A 23,219-nucleotide genomic window follows, 5' to 3' on the forward strand; every position below is an offset into this window, starting at 1 on the left:
AGACTGTGCCATTCCGTTGGCGGACTTTTTATTGTTTTCATACAAGGTTGAATAATTCATTGAAGAGCTTGTCAAAACAGGTCACAAAGACCTTTCAGATATATAAATGATGTTTTCTCTTTAAATAACAGTATGTACTCAAGTACATTTGTAGCTTTCATACCCATGTATTTTATATGCCATCCTTGAATGAAATCTGATAAATATCAATGCTTTTATGAACAAAAATGTTTTGATGGATTCTCAAAAGTCGACACTAATTTGGATAGGGACAAGAGGTGCAGACAGGGATAGCGTTTACATATCCCCTCATAAAAATTGTGTGATATAAAACCATTTTAGTGTGAATGAATTTGTATTCAGTAAAATCTTGTTTAATGATCAAGTAAGCTCAAATGATATGGAGATTTAGGGAAAACAACTGACTTCAGGTGTTGAACAAACACAATAAAGAGCTGTGAACAAGCAATCCAATTGGCTGATAATCACAGACATGACCATATGCGGTTACATCTCAATCAGCTGTTAATTTTCTAAATTGACTTCTTTCTCATACACAAACAAATTATTCAAATTCACAGATGCAATTCACAACATGACATTTGAATTAACTATAACATATCACATGAAATCCTGAAGCTGTTTTTTCCATCTGATTTTAATGCCATTATTATCACCCTGCCATATCAACGTGACAATTAACATCAATTAGCCAAGACAACCTTGCTTGTTGCTGGTACTTATTGGTACAACTTTCCTTCTACCAAATGTTCCACACACCAAAAACTACAAATGTTGACAACTACAAAATGTGGAAGATTGAAAAGTCTGGGGATTAAAACCTCAAATTCCAGGTCTGAATCCAGAAGATGCGGGTAACTTGATAGATCTTCCATCAAAATCAATACAAATCTATACCTAGTCTGTTATAGGGGGCCATGCTTTTCTAAAAGACTACCTTGCCTATTTGACAGAGCAATGGAAATGTAAGCGTCCAGCTTACAGTACTGGTTTTCATAGCTGAACTATACAATGATAAAACTGGATTTACTATGATACTACGATATAAGGCCAGTGGCTGCGTTATAGTTTGTAAAAAGGTCAAATCTAGAAATATGGCTGTACGAAAATCTTTCACAAACTGGGGATTTTGTATTATATGTTACTTAATTTTAACCATTTTCATTACTTAACATCTCTATATAACCTCGTACAATGTAGTCAATTCAGTTTAAGAATAAAACAAAATTATAACAAGAGGCCCAATGGGCCTGCAGCACTTACCTGGAGCATATATATATAACAACCAAATACCAAATCTATAGGCATTTCAGTTCATGAGAAGTTGTTTAAATGTCTTAACATATTTCATGACCCCTCTGATCTTGAATATAAGTCAATGATGTTTATTTTCCCAAACTTTTTCAGGCCAAGTGAGCTAATAAATATTGTGTACTTGTTATCAAGTGAAAATAACAACTCTCATTATCAAAAATTTCCAGTTGGAGACAAAATATTTGTAATGGAAATTGCTGCCAAATTTACTGAAATTAAAAGGTGACCCTAGTTCAAGACTAGAAACTTAATCAACCAAATAAGGAAACTAAGAACGTGCTAACCAATTGAAAACACAAACACACAGACTGCCTGTGACCCAACTTGGCCTTACAGGTAAACAAGAGTCACAAGGTGTGAAAAAATGGCCAATAGGGCAGTGACAATGATTACATAATGCATCCAGGTGTGATTGTGGCTCTTCAGGCATGAATCTTTAGTTCCTGTTTTTGCTTACCTGTGATTTACCTTTTTATTCATGATAGTCGTCAAAATGAAGCGATATTAAGTATTGTCCAATTGAAAATAAATGATATTATCAGGTACTAGATTGGGATTTCAAGAAAATGTGATATTAACTGGAAATTGACATTAACAGATGTGACATTAAGTGGATTCCACTGTGGTGTCAATACATTTCAGCATTCAATTCTCTGTTCAAAGTTATTACTAGAGTTGATATAGTGATACAAATCCTACATATGATATAGCTGAAATCTACAAGGGCTTTCTTTCAAATTCAAACAGTACAACTGCGGTTATTACCTAGTATGACAATTTCATTACAAATTAATTCAGAAGAAAACATGGCAAACATCAAATAGACAAAAAAAAAGAAGATAAAACTGATTTACAATGTTACAGTTCACTTACCACATGATGAACAGTCTCTGGCACGGCATCTTGACCTTTCAGATCTATCCATGTCGGGAAATACATCAGACGCTCCTAAAACACAATTGTGTCGCATGATGTCATTTTTTATTGTGTCTTAAAAACAAGAGGCTTATGGGGCTTGCATTGCTAGCCTGGTTAATTCAGCGATTCAGTCAATTGACAAAGAATTTCAAAAAAGGAAAAAAAAATCTTAAATATTTCCCCTATTGACAACCCCCTTAGAACAATATTGCTAATTCTTCGTATAATATGGAATAATACAGAAAAAATATTTCGCCAATTTATTTCAATCTGGCTGAAATTTTTTAAAATACTCGGGTAATTGTATTTTATAATGAATATATTTCTCTTTCATTTGGTCTCTGTTCCTAATGTTGAATCTCTTTTGCAACATTTAAGTCTGTTTTGTACTTTCAGCTAAAAGCTATACTGCCAACTCTTATTTCATAGAGTTTGATTATAATCAGGCTATAGAAATAGCTGCATTAATATGGTTTATTTTCTTCCGATTCTGAGAAACCTTGCCTGTACAATGTCTCAGTTTTCATCTTTGAAGTTAGAGTTGTAGATACTCTTCTTCCACAATCAACAAAACAACTTGTCTTTTAAAAGGTGATTTCTGAAGACTGGACATAAAACATTCATCACTATCTTTATGTATCAAAACAGCTAACCACTTTAATCTTTCCTCAGAGTCTTTCATAGAAGGAGTGTTGACAATGACATGTCTGTTGTTCAGCAATCAGTATAAACTTTAATAAGGTGTTTTGAAAATTTCCTCACAATAAACTACGGTCTCTGATCGTAAAACAATGAGTCAGAAAAAAGTACAGTCTTTGACAGTCAATGAAGTCCTCTGATGAGGAAGGAAAATATGAGATATGACATTTAAACAGCACACTGCATAAATGCTACCTTACATGGAAAAAAACTGTACAATAAACATACACCTGTTTCATCTTGCTGAGAAATGATTTAACCAGTAAAATGGAAAATTATTGGAGCCAAAGCTACCACTGTGGTGATGACAAGTATAACCTAATCCTCCCCCTCTTCCTCCCCCCGCCCCTCCCCCCCAACTACTACAGAGAATGTTGATCTACACTACATATTGTGCACAACAGTTTAATTTAATATCTGAATTGTTTAATTATTAACATACAGGGGCAGTAGGTTCCACATGTGTCTTAATGTGAATAATGCCATTTGAGGACAAGAATTAGGAAAATCTATTAGAATGTTATCGTTGAGACAATAATACAAGTTTCATGGTATATTATCACCTTTACATTTAACCTCAAGCCTTAAGACCATTGTAAGGTTTCTGTTCACATGTCAGATATTATATTGCTTGTTTCCAGTGTCTACACTATGTAGGATAACATAATAAACGTGTAATACACCAGGTAGAACAAACACAAAATCTTCATTCAAATCAGGACCCTGACAGTAAAGGATCCTTAACCTTACAACAGCACAGTTTCCTCTTTCCAACAAAAGAAATTTTCTAGCTGATGGACAATTAAAAGAAAGCTAACAGACAGATGGACAATACAAATCTATATGTTCTGCCATACAAAAGACACTTAACACCATCCATACCGCCATTTTTTTGACATCGAATGAGTGTAGGGTTGCTGAGCAGACGATCATCTGTAGACGTTTCCCGTCATTGGTGACCTTGGGAATCTGCTGGTGGAGTCTGTTAATCAGGTCACTGTACCCTTGAGACAGGAGGCCATCCTACAAAATGAAAAGAAAAGAAAAATAACTTAATTTTGACAGCAATAACAAAATCATCAGCAGTATTATTAGGTTAAATACTAAACAATTCATCAACTTTGTTCAGATAATCCTGATTAAAAACATAAACCAGGGCCTATTGCTTGTACTTCAATCTGTTAAAATTGTGTTTTTTTTCTTTTTGTGAAATATTTAATTAGGAATTCAGCAGATAACAAACATCTTTATCTAATAAAAATAAAGTTACAAAATCTTAAGTTGAATACAGGTAATAGAGCCAATGCCGTGTGTTCTAATTGGGTGGTTTGTAGGTTCCTCCACTCCCTCGCTGGATACCCAAAGGTATGCAGGGTGATTGAGCAAAAGGGAAAATCAGACTGGAAGTACCAATCACAACAGGCTGCTGAGTGGTTTTTTTCGTAGATTTATTAAGTACTGTCAACCTGTTTCACTCTCCGGGGTAGGCAAAACCGGTAGACGGTACTTAATAAATCTAAGAAACAACCACTACACAGCCTGTTGTGATTGGTACTTACAGTCTGAAAATCGTAAGTTGTTACATACAATTATAAAGTATCACTGAAAATCAACTGAAGTAAATAAATACCATTAAATGGTTAGATCAGAAACTTTTTTTTTATTTTGTACCGAGTTCAATGCCCAGTCACTGCTAGAGTCATTTTGTGGCTTGTACACCAAACCCTCAGAAAAAAATCCAACCCCAAGGTTAGAAAATATCACTTTTCTACTATTCTTTTCTCTTTACAATCTGGGTAAAGTATTCACATACCCAATAGGCTTTTTCTCCAATCTGAATTTTATAGTAAATACCATAACATGTTACCATATGATGATAGTACTAAGACAGGGAAATCTCTATCCTTCATGACACTCAAAGTTCTTGCCTCCAAGGCAAAAAAATATCCCAAGCCACTTTTCAATTATTTTCAACTCCTACAGTGAAGGGTAAGGATTATAGAAACACCCCTATCATCACTTCACCCCTATTGACAGACAAACCAATCAAATAATTAACAAGGCATCGCAAACGATACAAATCCACTTAGCCGTTCCACCTTCGACTAAATGGCAATAAAAAAGATGGCCAAGGGTGTGAAGTTTGATCCAAAGCCCTCAAGGAATAAAACTTCTGGAAAGCTGATTATCTAACAAGAGGCTCATGGAACCTGTATCACTCACATGGATATTTTAGGTCTCTCTTCAAAACACTTTTATTCACAGTGCTAATGTTTTTCTGAACATGTTAAGTATTTCAGTCCCATCCTTTGTACACTTTAATCCCCACCACCTAGGCCTGCTTTCAGCGAAAAATAACTAATATCCAGTGCATAATCACCACCTAAGTATGCTTCCTGTCAAATCAAGTTAAATTCTAATCAGCAATTAAGAAGAAATCATTTGAAGAAATTGTTGACAGACAATGGACACACAACAGATGCCAGGATAAGGTTCACTTCAGTCCTTTGGACCAGGTGAGCTAAAGAAACTAAAAGTGACTGTTACCATTCAACCATAAAACTCCAACTCTCTAAAGGAATGACGCCACTAGAGTATTGACGAAAATTTCATGAAAACAGTAAAGTTGTCCTTGACCTCAAGCGTAAATCCTGAAATTTTAAATCCTCAAAAATTCATGTTGCTGAAATGAGTCTCGATGTGAAAAAAGTAGTCAACAACATAACTTACCACAAAAAAAACCCAAACAAACAAAAAAATCAATATCATATTGCTGTAACATCAAACGTAGACCTCCAATAATTGCATATACCAAATTTAAGAGGGATGTAGGTTAATTTTGAAAAACTTTCCCCCGTAAAAAATCATGTCCTGAAAAGGGATACTGAGGTTGATAACAGGGAACAGCAATAGCTCATGGTTACTCACAACAGGTGAGCTAAAACTAGCAATGCATAGTGACCTTGTCTTTGATCTTAGTCATTTATAAGTGTGTGATATTTGATCAAAATCTCTTAAAAAGTGAAGCTGCTGAAACAATAACAAGGATTTCTTAAAATAGTAAATTGAGCTTTACCTTGACCCTACAACCCTCAAACCAAAACTTGCCATCTATATGTGTGTGATGTTTTATCAAACTTGCTCAAGAAATGAAACTGGCAAAAGGCTTTCTAACAATATTAACTTAGACATTGACCTTGGCAACCTGAAACAAGAGGTCCTTCAAGGTATTGCCATATTCAACTAATAAATGAAGACTTATCAAAGCCTATTTAAAAATGGAGTTGTTAGCGCAATGATCAGAAGTGTGGAAATAATAAATCATAATCTAAACTCAAATTCAACAAGAGGCCCATCGGGCTTAACGGTCATCTCACTATAAAGACCTATATATGAAAGAGGCCAAATAGGCCTAAAATAAATTTCTCAACTACTTTACAGTTTACTTAGAAGACAATGTTGGTTCATCAAGACATTTTCTGCAAACCTAACAATAAGATAGCAATAAAATTTCTGCAAACCTGAAATAATATTCTTTATACATGCACTCACAATGGCCATTACTGCAGATGCACTGCTTGTTGAAAAAGCAAGCTATAGGCTCAATATCAAGATCCTTGGCTTTTCAGTCATTGAGATGGTTGAGATGATTTGTTTGAAATCTATCTAAGCATTAAGAAAGAGTAGCATTTCAAAGCAAAATATTGCCCTACTTCCCCTTTTGGTGTCCCATCCCAAAGTCCCTAGGGGTCCAATTAACTTTCTGAATTTATGAAATGGTTCTCCACTATCAATGTTTCATACCAAATTTAGTTGAAATCCATTCATCGTTAAAAAAGAGTAGCTTTTTGAAACAAAATATTGACTAATTTCCATTTTTGGGGCCCTGCCCTTAAGTCCCTAGGGGGTGAATCAATTTTCAGTATTTACGAAATGATTCCGTACTGTCAATGATGTTTTAGTTAAGACCAAATTTGGTTGAAATCCATTCAAGCATTAAAAAGGTGTAGCATTTTGGGGTTGAATTAAATTTTTGAATTTAGGAAATAATTGCCTACCCTAACTGATGAATCAGGCCAAAGCTTGTTGAAATCCACCCAGGCAAAAAGGAGGAGTAGAGTTTTAAATCTTATTCCAGCAACTCCCTATTTGGGGCCCAGTCCCTCGATCCCTTGGGGTCAAATCAAAATTCTGAGTTTAAGAAGATATAAACCTCACCCAATAATGCATCAGACCAGATCTGGTTGAAATCCATCCAGGTATGAAAAATGAGTAGGGTTTTAAAGAAAAAGTTCACGCACAATGCATAAGATAGCACACGATGGCTATAGGTCATTTTGACCCTTCGGGTCAGATGAAGTAAAAGTCTCCTGTATTTGAGATTGTTGCTCTTCCTAATCAAAACACACGCTCTTTGATCAGTTTCTTAACACAGACTTGAAAATAGTTCTTATGTTTTAATTTTCTCATATCAAATTACTATAACCCTACATCAAGGTGCCATGTCTGCAATTAGATTTAAGAATCAAGCAGTGGAAAGCCTAAATATCCGAACAAACAGTTCATATGGCATCTTTGTATTTTCTAATTAGTGCTGCTGTCAGCTACACAAGTTCCTTCATTAGTCTATCTACCGATATCTTCATGGCAGCCATCTTGAATGTGCCACGAGCTAGAATTTCAGTCAGGATTTACTGCAGATCATGATTACACAAAATTGTTGAAGGAATTCTTATTGCCATATGACTTCCCAGTCATGAGAGAGAGCAAGATGATAGCCAGCTTAATTGAGACCGTTCCAAATTCCAATTACGGCTGTCTATAGACCAAACACAATTCATTAGTGAAGTCTTGTTTCAATATGGCTTTATATTCAGTACTAACCAGATTTTGTATGTCCACTTTGAAAGTCACATGGGTTTGAATTTTTTTTCAGAACCAACTATTGACCATGCCCAACAAATAAATTGACATTAAAACATTATCCACTTTGAAGCGGTAGCACTTAAAGATGATATTACTGACCACAATCAAACATTAGAGGTAAAATCCTAAATCTGTTCTCTTTATAAACTGCTTCAACAAAAAATCCTTAGAAAAACAAATAAATACAATTTCTTGCAAGAAACAATATCCAAAGAGTCCCAGATGTCATTTTTCCCAAACTCTGATGGGCTTCATGCTGGAAACCTCTCAGCTAAATATCATGATGATAGACCCTTTGGATATTGCAAAGAAAATGTTTAAAGGAAAAAGTTGACGCCAGCTGTATGGATGACAAACAAACAACAGATGGAGTACAAACAAACAACAAACACCGCACCACAGCACAAGCACTTCAAGCCAAGTTGAGCCATAAATGCCAGCTGTATACATCCATGATTGATTCTTAATTGAATTTCAATGAATTAAATGATACCAATTTCTATCAACTTCTTGCAATTCAAATGCTGAGTTACAGAAGGTAAACAATATCAGAGTGCAACATTAAAAGAGGACATTCAATAATGTCTTCAGTAATAACAAATAGATTTCACAAGTGTGTTTAATATTTCATTAGAAACAAGAGTGAAATATATTTGTTATTACTGAAGACGCTATTAAAAATTCTATATATACATTTTCTCAAGCAAAACAGAAAAATTACACATAAAGAAGGCCAAAGCTGACTATGCTTTAGCACACACTACTCATTCATTAACTCTGCGGTACATAACAAAATATAACCTGGTTTTTCTTTAAATCATTAAAAACATATAGACACAAATTAATTTTAATGTAAATTAATTTTGATTATTTATGTCACTACTAGACAACATCTGTTGTAAAACTTTCTGAGACAGTTTAACCTATTACAAGTTACTACATGGCTGAAAATATGGCAGCAACCTAGCTATCTCTGTCAGGGATAAAAGTCCTTCTGAAATGTCTAAATTGACTTTCAAGACCTGTGGCTGGGGATTGGGTTTGACCCCTGATAAGGTTTTTTGAGTTAATTTGCTTGCTGACTTCCACGAAATTGAAAGTTGTTTCACTAGTAAACAACCCCTTCAGATGTCTGGTTTTGTGATTTTTTGTACTTTTATGATTTGTCAGTGTCATAAAATTATTTGTGTTCTCTCTTTTCAATGGTCCTTGTCTACAAAGTGTTATTTCACTGGCAAAAAATGTACCTAATAAATATGACTTAAATAAATCAAGTCTACACCTCCAGGACAGTCTCTGTAACTTGACAAGAGACCCTGGGCCTCTATTGCTACTATTGTGTTCAATGGGTTTTCATATACATTTATATCTAACATTACTGCCAGTCAATTTAAGTCTAAATAAAATTCATTGAAACAAACTTCAAACAATAGCACAGCTCACCTCTGTAAGGTTAATCAATAACCCAAACTTTTAGGTCAGACTCCGGGAAGGTCAATTAACCCTACAGAGACCCCAATACTGAACACCGGTAGCCTAGTACAATTATAAAGTGATGTACGAATGTTTTTCAACACCAAAATCTTAACACATTATCAGACATCAAAATTCTGTCCTAAACAAATCAAAAGTTGAGTTAGTCCAAATCTGGGAAAGGATAGTTAATCATTACAGGGAGCCAGATACCAATTATACTGATGTCCTTCAACATTTGCACCAAAATCTTTACATTTTATTAGATAGGGGTGGGGGGGGGGGGTTTCCCTACAGTTCCTGTCGAATGAATCCAGGAAGGGTTCAAACTCTACAATGATCTTGATACAAAATCTTCACAGTAAAAATACAATGCCAAAGCCCAAGTGACAATATTAGCTCACTCTCTTTTTTAAAGAAGTAAGCTAAAATCTACCTGTTCACAATCCTGCTTAACCATTATATGTGTACTGCTGATATAGAAGAACTGGATGACTTCAATTAGTATTATTTATGAGGTTTTCAGATATAGAACAGATATGTTAGACATAATTAAACCAGAAATCATTTTTTACAAAGTCTTCCAGTTAATTGGAGGAAATTTCACCAAGTTTGATCTACTGAAGCAGACATCCGACCAATCTCGTACTCAATACATTTCTGTTTAAAAGGTACTAGTAACATCAGTGATAGCAGGAACTCTAATTCTCTCTTACTTGTCACAGGTCTCTAACCTCACTTCTACTATTTTAGTGAGACAGCAAATATTTAATGAGAATTTACAGATAACACTGGTAACAATGATTTCAAGACCAACCAAATCTTTATATCACGTAGTTACAAGTAAAAACTGAATTCCGGTGTCTATATCCCTTCCAAAGAATTGTTTTGTAAGATTTCCTATATGACAACAAACATAGAAGAGATCTCAGAGAGATCTTGGTGCCCACCATTGTTTAATCTTTATTTGCTCTCTGAAAGTTGGATCTTTTCCCTTCTTTTCTCCTCTTCTATGTTTTTGATCTTAATGATAAGACATTTTAACATTCCTTTGCAGAAATAGTGATGATAATCTTTAACTGCCAAATCAAAGATGGGCACCTCGAAGACATTTTGTTTATTCATATGAAATTTGAAAGAGATCCATTTCGTACTTTTCAGAATAGTGATAACAAACTTGCAAAGGCAAAGTCAAAATCGGAGATGGTCACCTGGAGTGCCTACACTTGAAATTTGAGAAAGATCTATGCAGTATTTCTCAAGAAATAGTGGTAATAAACTTGCAAAGTCAAAATCCAAGATGGCCACCTGTTGGACACAACTAGGTTCAAAGGGAAACCTTCAAAGGAAAATCGAGAGAGATCCATTTGGTACTTCTGAAGAAATAGGGATAACAAACTTTACTTGGCTAAATCCATAATGGCTGCCTGTCAGCCATTTTGTTTTTCTGATCAGTCCTAAAATCAAACAAGCAGAACTAGGGACCAAGAGGGACTTATACATGAAATTTGAGAAAGACCTATCTAGTTCCTCTCAAGAAATAGCGATACTAATATTGCAAAGTCAAAATCCAAGATGGCCACCTGTCAAACTTTTTGCTTTTCTGATCAGTCCCAAAATTAAACAGGCAGAACTAGGGATGATGGAGAACCTACATAGGAAATTTGACAGAGATCCGTTCAGTAATTCTCAAGAAACAGCGATATGAATATCACAAATTCAAAATCAAAGATGGTCACCTGTCAGCCATTCTATCTTTCTGATTAGTTCTAAAAATAAATGGGCACAACTAGAGACCAAGAGGAACCTACATACAAATTTCGAGAGAGATCCATTGAGCACTTTTCAAGAAACAGCAATAATATTCTGGCAAAGTCAAAATCCAAAATGACATTTTATTTTTGCGATCAGTCAGGCACAACTAGGGACCAAGGGGAACCTAGATATGAAAATTGAGAAAGGTCCATCCAGTACTTCTCAAGTAGCAATAAAAAAATGTTTACAGATGGATGGACGGACCACAAACCATAAACGTAGGGCGATTTGAATAGGCCAATATCTGATGGTGGGCTAAAAATCAGGAACTTACACATTCGTCTAGCACAAAGAAGCGAACTTGGTGTAGCAGTAGCTTGCCAGTAGAGATTAGGTCTTCAAGTCTTCCAGGGGTTCCCACCACAATATCCACCTTAAACACAAAAACATCATCTAAAACCCTGAGCCTCTGGTTTTCTAAAATAATTCATTCTCTTATCAAATAAGCTACAATGAAATTCTTTTTTCTAACTCTACATTTTACTCTTCCCCCATCCACAACAATGGTTTTTTAATCCCTTTTATTCATTAATCTTAGTTTTTCCCATACTTCCATTTTTACTTCAACATATTGTAAATATAGCTGAAGGTAAATCTGCCTAATAGGCAACACAAGTTAACTTATCATTTCAAGCTGATAATTTCAAAAATTACATTTTATCTTATTTATCACTAACAAATCCAGATAATTTTGCTAAGTTGTTCAAGAGATCAATTTTAATTCTACTTTTAACTTCCTCTGTAGAACAGCAAGGACTGTTCCCCTGTCTCTTACCTCTCCCACCCTAAGGCTATTCTTCTAACCTTCCGATAAGTCAACAAAAGGCTGTTCTATTTACCCATGTCAAAGAACTCAAAGGAACTAATGCATTTATCCTCCATAAATATGACTACTGTAGCTGTTCTACGCATTGCCTTTCCCCCTTGCTGGACTAATAGCGGCTGTTATACTTACCCCCCTCTGTAGAACCTCCATCTGGTCCTTCACATTGACACCACCAATGATCAACAGCTCCCTGTCAACAACAAACAAAAAAACCAGAATAATTTGTGACCACAGAGGTCTGATGTGGAACCAATATTACACACTGTCATGCATATTGAAAGTTTTTTTTCTCTTGTGAGGCAACAAACATTCTACATGCAATCATTGATTGAAGATATTTCTATTAAATAAATGTTATAAAGTTTCAGTTTTCCTCAAAATAAGAACTTAATTTAAAAATGTAAACCAAAAACTGATTGATTAGCCTAAAATTTATTAAATTTATTTTTTTTTTTTTCTAATAGGATAATCGTGAACGCAGGCATTTCTGCCTCTGTATTCACATCAACATAATGTATTATTAATAAAAACATAATATTAGACTAGATATAAGATGCTGTATGATCGTACTTCAGTTCAAGATCTTTCCAGAAATCGTTATATGTGATCCTAACTGGTAAGTGACACTTCATTCGTGTCAGGTGTCGGAAACCTGACAGGTTACTCCGACAATGTTACGACAGATGCCTTGTATCCTTACCCTTATAGGCAATTTACAAGTTTCTCTACACTGTATATGTCATGTTTGTGTAAAAACAGATTCCTCTACATATAACAAGTGTAGGTATATGTTACCTAGGTAACATATACCTATAGGTAAAGTCAGGTTTCTCAAAATCTGTCAGGTGTCACTAAAGTCATGATTCTCAAGATCTGTCACATGTTAGTAATGTCAGGTTCTTCTATATCTGTCAGGTGTCAGTAAATTCAGGATTCTCTATACATGTCAGGTGTCGGTAAAGTCAGGATTCTCTATATATGTCAGGTGTCAGTAAAGTCAGAATTCTCTATACATGTCAGGAGTCAGTAAAGTCAGAATTCTCTATACATGTCAGGTGTCAGTAAAGTCATGTTTTTCTATACCTGTCAGGTGTCAGTAATGTAAGGTTTCTCTACACATGTTTAGGTGTCAGTAATGTCAGGATTCTCTATATATGGCAGGTGTCAGAAAGTCAGAATTCTCTATACATGTCAGGTGTCAGTAATAACAGGTTTTTCTATACATGTCAAGTGTCCGTAATAACAGGTTTTTCTATACATGTCAGGTGTCAGTAAAGTCAGTATTCTCTATACCTGTCAGGTGTCAGTAAAGTCAGGATTCTCTATACCTGTCAGGTGTCAGTAAAGTCAGGATTATCTATACATCTCAGGTGTCAGTAAAGGCAGGATTCTCTATACCTGTCAGGTGTCATTAAATTCAGGTTTTTATAGACATGTCAGGTGTTACTATAGTCAGTTTTGTCTATGATATTTGATCGATGTTTACCTGATAGAAGGGTTAGACAGATGGACTTTGAACTTCTGGATTTGCGTGAAAGTCTGTAAACAAACATTGAGCTTAAGAATATTTGTTAGAATGATATATTGTAAGGTATGCAAGAAGAGAGATAACTCCTACTAAAATTACCAGATATACTTTGTAAATCATTTACTGGTTGTATATCCTAATCACTGAGTAACCCATTGTCCTTTTTTATTTACATCTCACAATATCACTAGGTTAGATTTGTTCATATTGATTTAAAACAAAAATGAGGCTCCAATTTTTATGTGAATTATGAAATAGGAGATGTTTTCATTTTAAATTTTCCCTTGTCAAGTATTTTCATTTGACAGCAACATACAGTATCTTTCAGTTCTATAAGAATATCAGTAATATTATTAGGAATGCATAATCTGGCAATTTTTGAAATGCAACATTTTAAAATTTGAATATTATACATGTCAAAACTTGTTACTTAAAAGTTTTCTTTCATTTATTCTGATTAAGCTCATCATAGTGATTTGGAAACATTTTCTGTCTTGGGTTTTTTTCGGATAAAAATTTCATTGGTGTTAACTGGTGTAAATGACAATAGTTATAACTTATAAAAGAAAATGTCCAATACATCATGAATATAAGGATTGTAATGTAACAATGCTGAAATAATACAATCCACATACTGCAAAATAGAAATCATGAGGGACAACCGACCTCAAATATAAATAACTATTGCATGTATTGCAAAAAGTCACTGCAAAAAAAAAATCAAATTTGTTTGGTTTAGTTAAAAGATTTAAATACATATTAAAATAACTGACCTGTTCAGCAAGTTCTCTAGAAGGCTGTAAATATAAAATCAACACAATTTATATAAAGCTTTTAACATTAACTGCATGTACAGTAGAATATTCTGACACCAAGTTTATCTCAAACAAGAGGCCCAATGGGCCTTTATCACCCAACTATTACATAACTCTACTGAAATATTTTATCTATGTGAATACCATGTTTGTTCTGAATTTATTACCCTTTAAATTTCAGTATTTCACAGGTCAAAACCACATTGAATCCCTGCATCATTGATATTGAGTCATCTGAACAAACTTGATGACCTTTTGTAATGCTAATGGACAAACATCATAACCTAGGGCTTTAAATTTGAAGATTTTAATATGGTTGATCATGTTGACATCGACAGCAAGTCCTTTCAAACATACCTCTATGATAATGGCCTGAGGGGCATTTGGAGCGGGCTTGGAAGAGACAGCTACACCACCTGTACATCAAAAACAGAGAAACACAGACACTGCTAGAGGTTTGCCTTTGTTTTTAACATTTGAAATAGTATAGCATTTTGTGATAAAAAAAATATTAGGAAACTGAAAGTAACTTTTTAAAAAATGGAGAAAAATCAAATTACTAATGTAGATGTCTTTCATTTTAATGCTTATATATTTTTTTTTTTACCAATCAAAGCAGCAGATTTCATCTCTGGTCATATGAAATTTAGCACCTATTTGGAAAGACACTTAGTAATTTAATAACCATACTTGTTACCATTTCACGTGATTTAGAAAGACAAATCTAGAGAGTACTTACTGGAAATTCTGGATTGTACAACACAGCGAGAATTGGCTTGGGCAACACCCACATAGTTCTTCTGTATAAAATCACAAACAACAAAACATGATGAGAGATGTGGCAACTTTACTTACTACTATAAAATAAGTGAATTATTATCTTTAACCAGTAAAATTCATACCAGTAAAAACTTGCTTATCAAACAAGCATTTCAAAGGCAAAGACTTGATGTACTTAAATTTAAACAAACAGGACAGATTCTCCTTATTTCTTTTATTTTTTTATTTCTTCAAGAAATGAATATGTAACTTAAGTGGCACCTTGAAGTTGAATCAGATTTTTCACTTCTGGGTGAACATGTCCCCCTTGATTTTGTCCTTAAGATTTTTGTGAGATATGGTTATTATTAGTTTAGAATTAAGAACTCTCCATTGCAACTATACATGTTTTAGATATCAAGGTATTCACATTTTGCAAATCTTAATATGGCATCAAGATCTTTTGTTTCAGTAACATCATTGTTTATCGGCGTCAGCCCTAACCTTCTAAAGATAGATTTAATATCTTTACTTACACCAGGAGGGAACTTAAATGGTGTTTTACCAAAGTTGAACTCCATTTCAGCGTTCTAAAAAAATAAAGCAAAAATCAATTGTAGAATTTTGGTAGATGACCGCACAATATTATGACATTTTATGATGTATAAAACCAATTAATTTTTCAAGTGAAGTTTTTGGGAATGGGCATTGTCATGTTATGTTTACAAAGATTGTTTACAAAGATTACAAAGAAGGTTACAAAGATTGGAACATTTTCAGTTTTGAGAAAGGGAGGAATGTGGGTCAGATAGGTGTTTGTTTTTATAGTTAAGTTCACCACAAGTGTGAAACATCCTACAGAACAGCATACCAACCTTTAGTGTAACAGCAGCATAAAACTTTTCACTTTTTAAGTGTGGTGGAATATCATAGGCCTTTCCCAGGTCTACACCTACAATTCAATATGAATCAACATCAAAGGTTTTGATTTTCTCCCCACAAAAAATCTGACAAACAATTATCACAGGAAATTCTGTTCATGAAACAAGACTGAACTTCTAGTGGTCTAACTTTATTTCCAGTCTCTTCCAAAGTCTTACAGTACATGAAGTTAAATAGTAAACAAACATATTTTACCAACTAATTAATATCAAATCGGGCCTCTATTCCAAATTGTAAAACTGCTGATATGGTGTATTGTCAATAAATAATGAAGACATCATTTTTTTAATTAGAAATATCCAATTTTTTATATGCATTTTGTTATTGAAATGAAATGAACTTAAAAAAATAATAAAATGAAAAAATAAAAATTTCCAATCAAAATATACTTTTGATGCATCAGAGAAAATTGTAAAAAATCTAACATCATTTCCTGATCAACATTAGTGATTATAACCAATGAAAATAAAAACCATACCATTTTTTGACCAGCGTATTTCTGCATTGTCAATGTCAAGAAAGCAACCTATTGTATCATTCATGCCGTAAGCCTACGAAATATAAACAAAAGAATAGTCAATAGCACATATCCCAGTATCGAACAGTGGGACAACTTTGTTATAACAACAAAACATGTTTATATACATAATACATGTACAATCATAAACAATTCTAACATTTGTAATAATGCATTGATATTTTATTACAACTTATCCTTATAATCAAGAACTTGGGTCACTCATTATTTATGCCTTAGGCCTGCTAAGTATAACAAGAGTGCCATGGACACAATATACGCCGCAACAATATATAAAGATCAAGATAAAATGGCATAAATCTTACAAAATAAATGAACAGTAAAATCGCCCCTTCATGCACATCAAACCATTGCATTAGTGACATTGAGCAAGTTTCGTGAAAATGATGATTATTTTAGGAGGAGTTGCGTTCACAAGGCTCCAATATGAGCAAGCTACAAATACAAAGTTGAAAATGGCATAAATCTTACAAAAATCAATGAGCATCATGAGCTCCCTCAAATACCTCAAATTCTTTTCATCCTTTGAACTTTTGCTGTAGCATCCATTAATTCACTACTGATTTACAGAGAGTATCAACATAATGCTGTGCAACTAAGTGATATTATATCTCTTATTTTGATACATCAATAAATTTCCTTGTGTAATTAATTTGAGGTTTTTTCATGTAAAACCAATTTTCATGAGGTAATACTTACCATAACTTTAGTATGCAAATACAGTACCTACACCCATCTTTGTATCCCGACAACAAAAGATTCAAACAATCCCACCCTCCCTACGATCCATGAGCATTTTTCATTAGCTATGTTGGTCAGAAATTGATTGTTATGTCATAATATGGACACTGATATAACATTCATGAATTAATATGGTGCAAAAAAATGGCTTCCTCTGTTCAATTTTCTCGTCCACATTATTACTTTAAAACCTGTCAAAATTTTTTTTCATATCATATGAGATTTCATGAATCTTGCCTCAAAGTTTTAGTTTTTGCTCATCAATTAAGGCCCACAAAGATAAAAACTTTTAAAACCCTTTTCATGAAAACTGATATGAAATGAAATTTATGATCTTATAGATACACTTAATTCTAAAATCATTTTTGTCTTCACTGTCCTATATATGCTCATTCTGTATCACACCTAACCATAAAACAAACCTGTCCGTAGGAGTCAAACTGTCTGCCCCAGGATTTCTTGCCAGTTCCTCCAAACCCAAAACCAAATTTGTCAGTGCCCAGATCAAGTGTGGCTTTGTCAGTAGCCCAGCCAACACGACATAGCCCCTCATCTGTGACTGTTGCCTCAAAATAGTAGCGACCTGAAATATACATGAACACCATTACAATTTCTGAGAAACAATGCTTTATGAATTTTTTTCGAACTCAACCTGAATGACATTTCAAAGTTAATTAGAATGACAAAATTTCAAAATACCATTTGTGAAAAAGTTTTAGGATGTGAACAGTTTTTCCAGTCAGTTTTAATAGTTCAATCATATTTAAGCCACAGGTAAAGCAATTCACCAAAGATGGGTGTGACCTGAAATTGTAAGTCTTTATTTTAATGTGTATAAGGTTTCTTAAGTACATTTACTCATAACCTTATATTTTTAATACAGATTTGATGTCAAAGCCGTAAGAAAAGCCATGAACATCTCTGTATCATTCTGGCTTCATTGAGTCCAACAACACTATTAATCAGTGTTCTTTATCACACTTTAGTTCTCTTTCAGTTTCAGACTTGTCAGCAGATCCATCACAAAATACACTAAAGTAGTCGCCATTATGTAGGAGATTTTCATGTTAATCATGGTGGAAGCCAGCAATTTTTAAAACAAATTCCTCAGTCGCCTTGTCATTGAAATATATATTTCCTAGTTCACTAGAAATAAACTCAAAACTACTTCCTCCTTTCTATTCAAGTTATTCAAGACATATATCAAGTTTTGAAGTATTTTGCACTGGATGCACAAGGATTTACTCATACTAAAAACGATACTGATTTTTATCTTAATCTGGGTTAACTGAACACTTGTAACAATAGAAAATACTTGTTTCTGAAAAATAGTAGAGAGGAAAATGAATAGATAAGATATAAATGCATGAATAAAGATACAAAATGCTCAATGTTAGAAAACAGAATAAAATTTGTCATTGCAATCTATATCATAAATAGCTATATTTATGTCCTAAATACAGTTGTCATCACTTCACAATGATGTCCTTTTGCCTTACCCACCTTCCTGTGTTACCGCCTTATTAGAGCGAGTTCCATGCCATTTCTGTTGGTCACGAGCTTGACATAACAGTCCCTCTGGATCAATGGCTGCCAAAATATCATGAAATTAATATTTGGTTACAGCAATTTTAAACAAAAACTGTATGAACAGAAAAATGCTTAGAATAACAAATAACGTCGGATCAACCAACAAAATTATATACAATATACTTAATGCTGGACATATCTTACCCAAAGCATCTCCTCTGTCATGCATGTTCATCTTCCAGGCATTTCCCCCGGAACCTAAACAAAAACAAAAGATTGAGGATTGTGTAATATACAAGTGAATAGCACCTTTCAACACTAGTTTAAGATTAGATATAGTCAAGCCAAATAATAAACTAAAAGCCACCATACTGCTGTTTGATCATTCTAGAACTTGTCCATGATGCTTTGAGCCTAAAAGATGATATCTAAAAGGCGTCTCAGGTAAATAGAAATCATACAGCTGTTTCGTTCTAATGTGATCAAATATAAGAGGTTTCTTAGGCAGCAAATTGAAATCATACAGCTGTTTTGTCTGCAGTGATCAATCTACATGGGAGTCCCAAGTCTTAAGAAATAATTGAAATTAAAGTTACATTTGGAACCTATTGTTTTTGTTTTAATAAAGGCAAAAAGGAACCATAAAAATGAATTGTAGATTGTCAGTGATGCTAGGGTAGGGGACTAAAGTGATGAAATCTAGAAGGCATCTCAGGCAAATCAAAATCGATTAAATCAATCCTGAACTTAGAAACCATGAGAGTGTATTTAGAACTTACCTATAATAAACATGTTTATCCTTCTTGTCATTGATTTTTTTCATTATTGAATTAGCCAAGTGAGTATAAAGTTTTAAGCTCTTGTTCATGTAGGGAGTGGGCTCAATATAGGACAATTATATAATAGTAATTGAAATTTCTACAGCTGACATTACAAAGATAAGGATCAATATCAAATAAATTTAAAATAACTTAACACTTTAAATAAGTTAAAATTAAAATTATATAGGGCATATAAGACATTTTCAGTGATCTTTGTGATCCGATCATATTTCTTAAAAAAAGATTAGTAAAATAAGGTACATTGTATTTTTTCAGTAAAAAAACTCTAGTTTCAAGAATGCAAATGGTTAATATAGATGTTCCACTATACCATGGTCAGAATAAAGAAAATTAGTAAGGTTGACTTGCAGTGAAAGGAAAATTTTGTTTGAGAGCAGAGTAAATGTTTTCTTTAATTGAAAAGCACATATTTATTTCCAAGTGACAAACGAATATAGTACAAGTACATTTTAGACAATTTGATACAATATATACTTTAGTAATGCAAAATGCACAAATTTTACAGGCAGCTTGTCAAAATAATTTCATACAAATCATTGTGTCCTGTATATTGTACATGCCATGGACATATGAAAATCTTACTTGTTTTGTTTCAGATATTCAATCAAAAAGCCAGGCAGCCAAACCAATTTCTTTAAAAAAATCTACCCTGTTGCACATGCATTATGAAAATCTTATATACAGTTAAACCTGCCTTAAAAGCCATGTGTATATAGCAAGTAGCTGTCTATAAAACAACTACTTTCTGGTCCATTCCAATACCATATACAGAAATTGAACTTCTATACATAAGTACCTAACAATAAAGGTCATTTTTCTTTGCTCCATTGAGTGACCGTTATAGAAAGGTTTGATGTATTTTCTTTTAAGTTGCGGTTTTCTGTGAAAATCTTATTGGAATGTTTATAAATTCTTTAAGTCTCACCTGCTGTTTTTGAGGAAAGCTTTCTTCCCTTCCCTTCTTCCTGGTCTTTCAGTGTTTCATACACAATCTGCATGATGGGGAGGCAGAAAGCCTGCAATGTAGAATAAACATGTTTGTAGCAAAGCAGAAATAAAATCACCAAAATGCCAAAGGAATCACAATCAACTACAGAACAAAACCACAAAAATTATCCAAAATTTTATTGAAATGGCGTCGCTGATCTTAGACCCAACAATTACTAATTCCTCTAGATGTCAGTTTCTTCATAAGTGATAAGAATACTCTGATCAGGCTTTTTTATGACAATGCTGTCTAAAAAATTCAAATCATTGTTAACACTGGACAGAAAACCTGTAAGTGAAATATTCATGAACAGATTTTTACTGACTGCTTTAGGAAAATTGCTTTTACATACTTACTCCAGTTTTACCGCTGCCTGTCTCTGCAGCCTAGAAAAGAAAGTTACCAAAATAAGAATTGAAGAATCATGCTTCTATCATGAATAATCAAATTTTTCAAAACTAGTTATGTAACGTAAATTTTATATACACATATAAATATTTTGACAGCATACATACTGTTTACATTTACATTTAGCAAACAAGAACTAATCTGAACCATTCATAACAATGCTACAGTTTAAGTCAAAGTCTTACCATGAGCACATCACCACCACCAAGAATCATGGGAATGGCTTCAGCTTGTACATCGGTTGGTAAACTGTGGCAAAAATATCACAGATTTGAAAAAAAAAACTCACAGAAAATCACACATTCTTGTTGCATAATTTTATTACTAAATGTTAAATGTAGTGTTATTGTTTTACATTCATGTTTACAGGCATGTATTTCATTTCCAAAGAAGATTTATTTCTTTTTTTTTCAATCAATCAAAAGATAATGATGTACAACATGCCTTGAACAAAATTTTATGTAAAAAAAAATCTTACGTCCAATCCATTTCCTCTACTGCCTGTCCAATTTCAGGCATAACGCCCATTTCTGAAGAAAAGTAAGATATACATAAATTACAAAGGAACAGAAAAGGTTACACAGTTCAAAGAATATCAAAATAACATTCAAATTTCAAAAGTCAGCTTGAGAAACTCATTAATCAAATCCTAACTAGGTATGTTAAGTCTGTTAAGCCAGAAGATATACAAGAAAAATATCTGTATTACTTCTATCATAATAATTGTGAAAAACAGAGCATGGAGACTGGTACATTTGATAGTGCCAAATACAGCTAGGTATTTGGGTTCAGGTGTTCAAAGTAAATGGAAAAAACTCCAGAGCTATTTGAAGTTACATTCTTGCTGAAATGACAAAATGGCACACACTGAGGCAAGAAACATCATACTGACAGCCAGTTCAAATGGATATAGGTAGTCTGCTGGGAAACAATGTTTGTTGGGTTTGTTGTTACCCCACCAATGGCATGTGGGTTTAAAACTTCTTTTCATTGTTACACTTGTGAACAATCATGTAAAGTTAAGGTACATTTAATCATTCTCATTTTAAGTCCCTCTGCTATATGTTCCTGAAAAAGACCCTCATCAAAAACAGTAAAAGGCATTGCCGAAAGAGGGAATATAACAAGCTACATGACACAATGACAGTGTACAAAGTAAAGAATAATTGGTGTATCAAATGTGACATGAAAACTGTGATTGGTTGTTGGTTGTCACTTTTCTTAAATGCATAACAACACACCCCCCCCCCCCCCCCACCTTTTTTCAATAGGAGTTTTCAGTTACACTACGTTGTCATCCTCTTAAACCCAAATTCAGTGTCATATTTCAAATATTTGGATACAGATGATGAGCAAAAACAATGCATAAAGACGTGTCACCTTAAATTTTGCCAAATATTTCACAACTTTCTGAAACATCTGATGGATGTTTCGCCGGCCATGGGCGCCGCCATATTGGATTTCCACACATGCATGGAGAATATTTAGAAAAGAAGACAATTTGGACATCGTAGAATAAATATGTCGAATTCTTCTTTTTACAAAATCATCTGAATATTTACAAGGACAAGAAAACGTCCCAAACATTCTTAGTATTATTTAAAAACGTGTTATAAACAGACGAACCTTCGAAAGCCGTCATGATGAAGATGCAGATTCAGCAAAGTGTCAACGAAGAGGGTTAGTTTCGTATTTTCTACGAGGGGAATTCGATCGTCCGTCGTCTAGTACTATATAGAAAATAATATTGTATGTCACGGAGATCATATCAAAACTACACATATGGAAAAACACGTGTATTCGTTTTTATTAGATCAATTACCGGACGCCCGTCTTGCAAGTCAAAATAAATCGGCGTAGTCGACGCTCAGCGGGGACAGATATTAGGTGGGTATTTTTTTTTTAGATTTTGATTTTAGTTTTTTTCTTCCTTTTTTTCATTAATTGTATTAAATTGTTTGAAATTTAATTTTTAACACCAAACTACACGCTAAAGTAATCCGTTATTTTTTAATGCATTATTTTTAATAATGCGAGTATCGAAGACCTCCATATATAATCCAATTCGATTTAGTTAACCTTACCCTGCTAAGTCCATGATCTGCCATACATGGTGTGTAGGCCCTCCAGTATACA

At 33.7% G+C, this 23,219-nt stretch overlaps 1 protein-coding gene across 1 annotated transcript in view; it reads right to left on the reverse strand.

Annotated features, from left to right (window-relative positions):
* The window catches only part of LOC132544234 (ATP-dependent RNA helicase Ddx1-like), a gene marked incomplete at its 3' end in the record, with an annotated part of 40,403 nt that extends 17,663 nt beyond the window's left edge, over nucleotides 1-22,740 (reverse strand). The window contains exons 1-19 of the mRNA XM_060207807.1: nucleotides 22,710-22,740; nucleotides 21,562-21,613; nucleotides 21,269-21,332; nucleotides 21,032-21,061; nucleotides 20,613-20,703; nucleotides 19,050-19,103; nucleotides 18,819-18,905; nucleotides 17,738-17,898; nucleotides 16,515-16,587; nucleotides 15,970-16,046; nucleotides 15,631-15,684; nucleotides 15,075-15,135; nucleotides 14,693-14,751; nucleotides 14,294-14,317; nucleotides 13,479-13,531; nucleotides 12,122-12,182; nucleotides 11,441-11,539; nucleotides 3,835-3,975; nucleotides 2,209-2,283 (exon numbers count right to left, since the gene is read on the reverse strand). Of these exons, the coding sequence (XP_060063790.1) occupies nucleotides 2,209-2,283; nucleotides 3,835-3,975; nucleotides 11,441-11,539; nucleotides 12,122-12,182; nucleotides 13,479-13,531; nucleotides 14,294-14,317; nucleotides 14,693-14,751; nucleotides 15,075-15,135; nucleotides 15,631-15,684; nucleotides 15,970-16,046; nucleotides 16,515-16,587; nucleotides 17,738-17,898; nucleotides 18,819-18,905; nucleotides 19,050-19,103; nucleotides 20,613-20,703; nucleotides 21,032-21,061; nucleotides 21,269-21,332; nucleotides 21,562-21,613; nucleotides 22,710-22,725 (1,332 nt within the window). The remainder of the gene's footprint in view (nucleotides 1-2,208; nucleotides 2,284-3,834; nucleotides 3,976-11,440; nucleotides 11,540-12,121; nucleotides 12,183-13,478; nucleotides 13,532-14,293; nucleotides 14,318-14,692; nucleotides 14,752-15,074; nucleotides 15,136-15,630; nucleotides 15,685-15,969; nucleotides 16,047-16,514; nucleotides 16,588-17,737; nucleotides 17,899-18,818; nucleotides 18,906-19,049; nucleotides 19,104-20,612; nucleotides 20,704-21,031; nucleotides 21,062-21,268; nucleotides 21,333-21,561; nucleotides 21,614-22,709) is intronic.
* Between the last annotated feature and the right edge of the window lie 479 nt (nucleotides 22,741-23,219).

Source organism: Ylistrum balloti, unplaced genomic scaffold (assembly GCF_031769215.1).
Source record: "Ylistrum balloti isolate Yb309-2 unplaced genomic scaffold, AGI_CSIRO_Ybal_v1 Utg369784, whole genome shotgun sequence".
Classification (NCBI taxonomy): domain Eukaryota; kingdom Metazoa; phylum Mollusca; class Bivalvia; order Pectinida; family Pectinidae; genus Ylistrum; species Ylistrum balloti.